General features: G+C 56.2%; 7 protein-coding genes across 7 annotated transcripts; 4 read left to right on the top strand and 3 right to left on the bottom strand.

Moving 5' to 3' along the window:
• Positions 1-52: 52 nt before the first annotated feature.
• Positions 53-1,933, top strand: OT_ostta04g05600 (Helicase, C-terminal; the record flags this gene model as incomplete). The annotated part of the gene is made up of 1 exon (XM_022984644.1): positions 53-1,933. One exon carries the CDS (start codon positions 53-55, stop codon positions 1,931-1,933), a length of 1,881 nt encoding a protein of 626 aa, XP_022838892.1.
• A 242-nt stretch (positions 1,934-2,175) lies between these two features.
• OT_ostta04g05590 (Transposase IS605, OrfB, C-terminal) lies at positions 2,176-2,388 on the top strand (the record flags this gene model as incomplete). Its single annotated transcript, XM_003079049.2, has 1 exon — positions 2,176-2,388. The coding sequence occupies one exon, from the start codon at positions 2,176-2,178 to the stop codon at positions 2,386-2,388; it is 213 nt and encodes a 70-aa protein (XP_003079097.2).
• Positions 2,389-3,689: 1,301 nt separating this feature from the next.
• On the top strand, positions 3,690-5,072 carry OT_ostta04g05580 (unnamed product; the record flags this gene model as incomplete). The annotated part of the gene is made up of 1 exon (XM_022984643.1): positions 3,690-5,072. The coding sequence occupies one exon, from the start codon at positions 3,690-3,692 to the stop codon at positions 5,070-5,072; it is 1,383 nt and encodes a 460-aa protein (XP_022838891.1).
• Positions 5,073-5,340: 268 nt separating this feature from the next.
• On the bottom strand, positions 5,341-6,555 carry OT_ostta04g05570 (Galectin, carbohydrate recognition domain; the record flags this gene model as incomplete). The annotated part of the gene is made up of 1 exon (XM_003079046.1): positions 5,341-6,555. One exon carries the CDS (start codon positions 6,553-6,555, stop codon positions 5,341-5,343), a length of 1,215 nt encoding a protein of 404 aa, XP_003079094.1.
• A 124-nt stretch (positions 6,556-6,679) lies between these two features.
• OT_ostta04g05560 (unnamed product) lies at positions 6,680-7,237 on the top strand (the record flags this gene model as incomplete). Its single annotated transcript, XM_003079045.2, has 1 exon — positions 6,680-7,237. One exon carries the CDS (start codon positions 6,680-6,682, stop codon positions 7,235-7,237), a length of 558 nt encoding a protein of 185 aa, XP_003079093.2.
• A 152-nt stretch (positions 7,238-7,389) lies between these two features.
• Positions 7,390-7,827, bottom strand: OT_ostta04g05550 (unnamed product; the record flags this gene model as incomplete). The annotated part of the gene is made up of 1 exon (XM_003079044.1): positions 7,390-7,827. The coding sequence occupies one exon, from the start codon at positions 7,825-7,827 to the stop codon at positions 7,390-7,392; it is 438 nt and encodes a 145-aa protein (XP_003079092.1).
• Positions 7,828-7,914: 87 nt separating this feature from the next.
• On the bottom strand, positions 7,915-8,688 carry OT_ostta04g05540 (Nicotinamide N-methyltransferase-like; the record flags this gene model as incomplete). Its single annotated transcript, XM_003079043.1, has 1 exon — positions 7,915-8,688. One exon carries the CDS (start codon positions 8,686-8,688, stop codon positions 7,915-7,917), a length of 774 nt encoding a protein of 257 aa, XP_003079091.1.
• Between the last annotated feature and the right edge of the window lie 84 nt (positions 8,689-8,772).

Raw genomic sequence — 8,772 nt, 5'->3', positions numbered from 1 at the left:
TTCAAGGAAAAATTTGAAACCCGAAGCGCGAACGTTCGTAAACGGCATCCAAATGGGTTATGACACGAACGCGACCGAGTTGGCGGATTTTTGCGCCGAGCTGACGGTGGGACGACGCGCGCTCGAGGATCGAGATGCAACCGTGGTCACATCGCTCGTGCACGAGCTCGCCGTTCGGGTTCAGAAGGACATCTCCGTCCTTACGATACCGCTCACGCAGCCGCCTTCGTTTTGGAATCGACTCATCGCCACCGCGAGGAATCTGTGTGCCCACGGGGTGCTTGACATTGTGTCGAAGTGCGAGTTGTCCGACACATTCGCGTTGCGCGTCACGCGCGAACTTCAAATCGAGCCGCCTAGCGGCGATCGTATGGATGCTCCGGTGGAAGCAATCGTGGACTTAATTTGTACGATGGCGACCGAAGGCGTCGTCGTCTACGTGCCGTCGGACATAGCGAGCGGTGCATGGTATTTGTGGGCCCGCCTCATCGCGGTTTTGGGACCTGTAAAGTGCGCAATCATCGATAAAGACACGAAGCAAGACGAGCGTCGCCGCATCATCGCGTCGTTCGACGAGCCGGTCGACGAACGTGAATATAACGTGCTGTTCGCAACAACGGAAACGGCGGGATTCGGCATCAATCTACCGTCAATCGACTTTGCTATATTGCTGACAAGCGCATGGACTGCTTCTACGAACACTCAAGCGACGTACCGTAATATTCGCGCGTATTCAAACGGACTTGCTCGATCAAAACGAATAATTCACGTCATCATGAGCGGGTCGTGTGGATCCGTCGCGCTCAGTCGATTCTCTCGCGCAGCGTTTCGTGGTAAAATAGGCGCGGCCCTGTTCCCGCCGCTGTTTCCTTCGGATGCCGCGTGGGATTTGCCATTGTTGGCGACGACAGAAACGCCGTTGACCACGGAGAAGCGCGAAGCAATTGCAGCCCTGTCCGAAAAGAACCAATTTACGAACGAGATGACGACAATGACGTACGAGGATTTTCTGAAACAACTGACAAAGCTCGAGGCCCCGGCGAACCACTCAATTGATTTTTTATTCGATTGCGGTTTCCACGGCGCATGGTCGCGTTCGGCAAAGCAACGATCATCGGCGGCGAAGACGAAGAAGGGTATCAGAAGGACTACGGGAGGAGGATTGCAATACAAGACATTGCGGGCCAAAAACGAGGCGGAGCGAGCGGTCCTCGCTGGAATTGCGACGCCGCACCCCACGCCGAATTTGACGCCAGAGGTTTTGGCACAGTGCACCGCTCAGGCTGATTTGATCAAGTTGGGCATCCAACGCGCGCAAAATGCTCTGGATCGAGGCCACGTGTGGCGCCCGTCGACGTCGCAAGACTACTCGTTTTTGTTCCCAAAGAACACGTCGAGCGATGCGCCCGTTCGGAGGATGATGATCACCGCGTCGTCGCTCTCAGGGAGTTTATTTCCATCGCGACCAGTTAGCCAAAATGCGTACATGCGCGCCGGCGTGGAGCTCGAGCCAAGGGCTCTGGAGCACATCTCGAAAAAGTATTCCTTCAATTTCGTGAAGGATGTCGACAAATGGACGCGCGCGCTCCCATCGGATCCCACGTTTTTGGCCGCAACGCTGGACGGGTTGACGACCACGGGCATCATCGTCGAAGTGAAATTCGTGCACAATTTTATGGACGTGATCACGCCGGCTGGGGCAACGAAAAAATACGAAGCGTATTTGTCTCAGGTGCAGGCGCAGATGCACGTGTTCGAGCTCGCGATGGGAATGCTCGTTTTCTATTCGATCGATGCGGACACTGGCGACATGTTCTCGTGTGAATATTGGATTCGACGCGACGACGCGTGGCTCGATCGCATGAAGCCTACATTTGCTCTCGCTCTCGCGACCCAACGACGACGACATAACTTCGACCCCAGCTCTCTCTGAACGCTATGATATGATAAGATATGTTTTTTAAAAAAGTTACCGGTATGCGAGAACAGAAATATAGTCCGTCCCGCGAATGACGGGACGCGCACAGATGACGGAGCGAGCGATGCAAATCGCTCCCGGTGATGTCATTGAATAGGAAACTACCGTATTGTAATTCGATTTACGTGATTTTACCCCTTGCCCCGTTTTTTACCCCTTGCACCCTTGCACCGTTGCACCGCGATGGGAAGTACGTGATGACGGAACGCGCGATTGAATTGGGGACGCCCATGACGTGCGGTTTTTGCGAGTGGCGACATGAGCACCTCGGGTTCGACCGAATGTTTGAATGTCATGAATGCGATTTGAGCATTGATCGTGACGTGAACGGTGCTCGGAATAACGGTCTCCAAGCGCTCGCGGACGGTGGATTCGGAAGACCGCCCGAGTACTGGAACACACATGCGTGAGCGAGAACAGAAAAATAGTCCGTCCCGCGAATGACGGGACGCGCGCAGATGACGGAGCGAGCGATGCAAATCCCTCCCGGTGATGTCATTGAATAGGAAACTATTGTAATTCGTCCGATTGCTCGCAAATCCAGGCACGGATGCGTCATGATGCGATTTCGTTACGGCCACAAGAGCGCACCGAACGCCGTCGTCGCGGCGAACATGTTATGTTTGACGCGACACTACGAACCTGGGCGTTTTGTCGACGCGCCGATGTGCCGCCATGAGCGGGTCGCCCATGAGCTCATGAGCCATGGGCCCATGAGCTCATGACATCGAGAATGCGCGACACGGGCTCACGAACGGGCCACGAGGCGCGGACACGCAGCCGTGATCGATGCGAGTATGAACGTGTGTCACGTCGATCGCGCGCCCCGGCGCTGGCGATGATGTTTTCCCTCCATGGCGCAAAAAACGTGAAACGCAAAATCCATGCCGGCGATTTCGTTACGGCGTGGCGCGAGCGCGAGAGCGCCGCTCCCTCGGCGCGTTAGACGCAGCGTTCGCGCATAACGCGAAGATTGCGTGCGCGCGCCTCAGGAGCGTCCCGACCGAGCGCACGCGCGTCGGCTGCGGAAATGATGTGTGACAAAATGCAAAGTGTGTTGAAAATGCAAAGTTTGCCTAAGAACGCGCTCGCGTCGAGCGCCGCCCAGAGCTCGCAAACGCGACTCGAGGGCAAGCCATGCGTGCGTTAATGCGCACGAGTGATGCTCGACGCGTTTGCGCTCGCGCGCGCGACGCAAGGGCGAAGGTGTTCGAAATGGTCGAAATGAGATGATGACGCACGCGCGCGCGCGGCGACGTGAACTCGCGACGTGCGAACCGAGACGCGACACACTCGCGTGCATCACGTTGTCTTTGTGTGCTTCGCGTGCGTGGCGCGATGGAAAGATGCGTGGGCGAGCGCTCGCGCGTCGCGTAGTCACGCCATGTCTGCGATTTGAGCATCGATCGTGACGTGAATGGTGCTCGGAATAACGGTCTCCACGCGCTCGCGGACGGTGGATTCGGAAGACCGCCCGAGTACTGAACGACGTGTGAGCGAGAACAGAAATATAGTCCGTTCCGCGAACGACAAGACGCGCACAGATGACGGAGTGAGCGAGGCAAATCGATTCCGGTCACAAATCTGGGCACCACGCGCGACGTCGCGCGTCTGGGACGTGGAGAGGGCATTCAGCGACGCGCGCGCGCGGCTGACGACTACCGACTGATAGTTTCCTACTTCCGAAACTATTGTAATACAATCACGGAGGATGATTGAAGCCATTCGCGCGTTGTTCGCACCGAAGCGTCGGAGTGACGATGCGCAACAGGGCGAGGAGCAAGCGAAACGGCGCGCGGAGATCGGCGCGCGCGCGGTGGACTCGACGAGTGCCGGCGGTGCGTTCGACGGCGCAGGAGACACGGAAAGCGCTGAAAAACGCGACAATGGCGTCGCGCGGGGGGGCCAGGGCACGAGTGGCGCCGAGCCGACAGGTGGTGCGGACGAGAACCCGGCGGAGGAGGCGACGAACACGGGGAAGGGGAAGCGGAAGTGCGTTCTGTGCAACCGCGCCGACGCCTGTCGCACTGTAAATATGTTTTTCGTCGGCGCATTGGTCATTGACGTGTTTCAACCGATTTTCAACCGATACTCTCGCATCAAAAAGAAGCAAATCGGTAGAATTGATAAAAATCAGACATTTCGTCAAGGCGACGGTTTGTGCAAAGCATGTTCCGCGCTTTTTGAAGATTGTGTTCGCGACCGGCTCGATTGGAAGTTTGAGTGGATCGTTGACGCCGCGCGCAAGTTGAAGATTTTGAGCGCGCACGTCCGCGACCACTTGGATGGCAAGTTGCCGAGAGGGAACGATGTGGCCACACTCGCGCGATGGGACCATGAAGATGCTGGGGAAAGAGTCGGCGTTCAGGTGGGATTGTGGTGGTACGACTTAAACCGCTCAAAGTGCGAAGAGCGACTGAAGCGTTTGAGAAAATTCGATGAAGACTCCAACAATGCGCTCCAGTATCTCGAGACATGTGTGTTGCGCGAAGATGGCTGTGCACGCAGGTACACAGCGCACGACGCGCGCAAGTTGAAGATTTTGAGCGCGCACGTCCGCGACCACTTGGATGGCAAGTTGCCGAGACAGAACGATGTGGCCACACTCGCGCGATGGGACCATGAAGATGATGGGGAAAGAGACGGCGTTCAGGTGGGACAGTGGTGGTACAACTTAAACCGCTCAACGGACAAAGGGCGACTGAAGCGTTCGAGAAACTTCGATGAAGACTCGAAGCACGCGCTCCAGTATCTCGAGACATGTGTATTGCGCGAAGATGGCTGTGCACGCAGGTACACAGCGCACGACGCGCGCAAGTTGAAGATTTTCAGCGCGCACGTCCGCGACCACTTGGATGGCAAGTTGCCGAGAGGGAACGATGTGGCCACACTCGCGCGATGGGACCATGAAGATGATGGGGAAAGAGACGGCGTTCCGGTGGGAATGTGGTGGTACGACTTAAACCGCTCAACGGACAAAGAGCGACTGAAGCGTTTGAGAAACTTCGATGACGACTCCAACAATGCGCTCGAGTACCTCGAGAGATGTGAACCAAGAAAAGCCAAGGCTTTACCAGGCCGAAACGCTAAATAAGGCTGATGAAGAGATGAATGAGCTGATGATAATTACGGTCTCCATGCGAATAGAAAAACATTGTAATTCACCCTGAACCCTATACAAAATCTTCCACAGTACGATTACATTCCGTTTGTTACAACGCGCTACGATTGCGAAATTTGGTAGAAGAGCACGTACGCTTGCGCGGCGAACACGTGCGAAGCGTCCACCTCTCGCTGTGCACGACCACGGCGTAGAGCTCGTACACGTTATTTGCTTGCATCGATCCATCGATTCAAAATATCTACGGGGGCGTGAAAGCCGCCGCACCTATAGAAGTCCGAGGGGGCATCATGGCCACGAGGTAACAGCCGTGAGCCCCTTGATTACCACCGAGGGGGGCACCTTGACGGATGTGCTTGCGGTTGTCGTATTCCATCTCAATTTTGCTCACCGTGTTGTATCCGCCGTCCTGAGAGTTCCAGGTGTACTTTGCGTATTTTTTGCCGTTGAGCTCGATGTTGAGACCATCCGTGTGGTACTGAAAGACAAATTTCCATCTCGTGCCGTCGTTTTCTTGCGTCGATCCCATTTCCGCCGGCACCCACGGCAAATACTCGTACTGACCTTGCCACTCGTCGCACCGTTGGTTGTCAGTGATGAAGTTGTTTGTTTTCGGGCGTGGATCAAAGTGCACAAGAACGTCGTCGCATGAACCGCGCTGAGTGCGAAGATTCATCGTACATATGCCTCCACTGTTCACGCCAAACATCATGAATCTCGCATTGAGACCCTTCGGGGGTTGCCTCTTCATGACTTCGGTGGCTTTCTGTTTGTCCTCTGGAGACCAATCCCATGGTTTGTCAGGGTTCTCTGGCATGCAGTTCGGTTTACAGTCCCCAAACGTGGCGTCGATGAATCCAAGATACTCGCTCGCCTTCCATTCGTGCGTAATGATCCGATTGTGATATTTACCAAAGGCAGTCGTGCACATTCCATGCGCGCTGGCGATCGGCGCCTTCTTCTTGATTCCGATTTCGTAGTGAATCTCACCTTTGGCATTCTTCAACGCGTAACCGTATTCGTAATTCAGATCATTCGTCGTTAACTCAAACGTCTTCGTATCACCCGGCTGAAGGTTCGCCAGGCTCTTCATCACCAACCCGTCTTCCCATTCAAAAAAGCTCCCCGTGCCTCGCCGGGCGTGCACGTCGTAGTCATGCTTGACAATCCTCGCCTCGACGATCTCGCTGTTCCAAAAGCGCGGATTATACTTTTGCACGCGCGCTGACTCGCATCCAATGTGTAGCGTGTGCGTGATCGGCGTCCCCCTTCCCGGGTTATGACTCGGTCGCGGCGGCATGACATGCTTCGAAGCTTCCAGGGAGCCGAATCCCGTGGCGCGCATCGTCGCCAGCGCACCGAGCGTAGCGAGCGCGCCGAGCGCACCGACCGTCGCCCACGTCGGTGACGTTGACCGTTCGCGGTTCTTACCCACGACCAGCGTTCCTTCGTCCATTGCGCGCGTCTCGGTATGTCGCGAGTGCCAACACCCAAAATACACGCGTGCAACACCTGGGTGTTGCACGAGTTTCGTGAACTGCGTAGACTCGACTCCGACGCGCGCGTCTTCTCGAGAGACGATGTCGACGTACGGTGCGGTGCCAGACGACGTGATCGAACGAGCAATCGTCTCGGACGCACGAGCGAACGAGGGGACGTCGAGTGCGACGCGTCGAGCGCGCGTCGGCGCGGGAATCTTTGCCCTGCTGATGGTGTTGGGCGGCGCTCTGGTGTTGGGACGAGCGACGTTTGGTTCGGGCGCGGGAACGATGATGCCGACGATAGCGGTAAAGACGCCCGCGCTCGGCGCAAACGCCGTTCAGGAAGCCCTCAACGAGGCGCTCGACCATCTCCCTTGCGTGCAGACGTGCGCGCGCCTGAAGGATGCGCTGTCGAGAAAAATAGAGGGACACAACGCCGCGATGACGTGCGATGATTTTAAGCACTTTGCAAACGCTGATAGTTGCGTCAGTAAGCACTGTCATTGCGAAGATGCCACGGTGATCGACGAGACGGTTAAGTACCTGTGTGACGAAGGAGGGGACCCAAACTCGGTAGGGAAGGACGCTTTTCACACGCGCACCGAGGACGCCGTCATCGCCGCCTGCGCACCCTCGGGCAAGCCATCGGACGCCTAGAGGTTTTTGGTCTTTAAGTCAGACGTCAGACTCGTCTTTCGGGAGAACGCGTACCTTAAATGATGAAATGAAAACCGTACCGGTAATGTTCACCTATAGCTATATATGAGAGTTGAGACGCGCGGGGTTCGAAAGCAGAAGCGTTACAAGAACTAAAAACCGACGTCGTGCACGAGCGCGGCGTAGCTGCCTTCTCCGTCGACTGCTTTCGCTTTCGCGGCGCGAGTGCACTCCTTCAGCATGAAGGGCGGAAGCTCCAGTCCAACCGCCGCGTACAACTGCTTGCGGACGTCTTTCGTGGCGCTCGTTGGAGCATCCCAACAATTTGATGAAAGCAGATGTATTGCGTTTTCGTCGTCACCTGAAGGCTCATGCAGAGACAACAGAGCAAGGTACATGTGCTCAGCTGTGGCCGAGCGCACGCGCGGGAACCTGTTCGCGAGGAGTGCGAGCATACCAAGCGTGGACGATTTGTGTAATCCCTGATTCGCCGAGCGCACAAAGTGAGAAAGACACGCGCATCCTGCGAGGAGCTTTGAGATGTCGCGACTTGAGTGTAACTCGGCGCGAACAGCGTCGATGAGTTCCATTGGTACACTCGAACCATCGACGACCTCACGCCGATTACAGTTTAATCGGCGTCGTGAAGGGCGTCGAGAAGCTAAGCCTCACGCCGATTACAATTTGAAATCCATCAAAATGAGCGCGTCATTCGTCTCACGTACCGTGACCTCGCGCATCATGAAAGCTCCGTATTGTTCTGTCAACAGCGATTTGAAGCGCTCGCGATTTTTGGGCGCGCGAAGTGGCGGGTCTCCGAGTAAGAATCTTCCCCCGCCGCTTCGAACGAGCCTTGGAACGAGTTCGGCGATAGGTGAAACAGCTTGCACTTCGTAGAGCACGTCGCACGCCAACAATGTGTCAAACTTTTCCTGCGTCTCTATCGCATTCCAGTCGAAAACTTCTACTGACACTCTGTCCTGAAAACCATTCGCTTCGATCGATAACTCCGCGCACGCCAACGCCAAGGGCTCGCGATCTAATAAAACAACCTTGCGCGCTCCAGCAGCACACGCGACGAGACCAGACAGGCCGAGACCAGCGCCGAGATCGTACACGGTCTTCCCGCGGACGAGCGATGGCGCGTTCGCTATGTATCGTGACACCGCAAGCGCGGATGGCCAAAGCGTCGCCCAATAAGGATCAGCGTCAAGCTGTCCCAGACTGACGTAGTAATCGACCACAGCGTCCTCATCCGCCGGTCGCACGAGCTTAATTGCGATGCCGTCGACGATAGCGATCTCTTCCGTGAAGACCTCGAAGTGTCCCAAGTCAGCCGCCGCTCGCGCAAGCGAACGACGCGAGCGCACGACCGTGCGTGGCCGCGAGCGGTGAGTCGACGAGCGAAGCGTCGAGGGAGATGACCGCGCACGCGTCTCGTACGTCGGCATGATGTCTCAAGGCTCACGTCCAAATCGAACGCATAGTCGCAGAGGCGTCGACAGCTGCGGTCAAAACCATTTCTCGTCCGTCAT

This window comes from Ostreococcus tauri (genome assembly GCF_000214015.3).
Source record: "Ostreococcus tauri WGS project CAID00000000 data, contig chromosome 04, whole genome shotgun sequence".
Taxonomy (NCBI): domain Eukaryota; kingdom Viridiplantae; phylum Chlorophyta; class Mamiellophyceae; order Mamiellales; family Bathycoccaceae; genus Ostreococcus; species Ostreococcus tauri.
The sequence above is the reverse complement of the archived record's forward strand: the minus strand, read 5'-3'. Positions and strand labels throughout refer to the sequence as shown.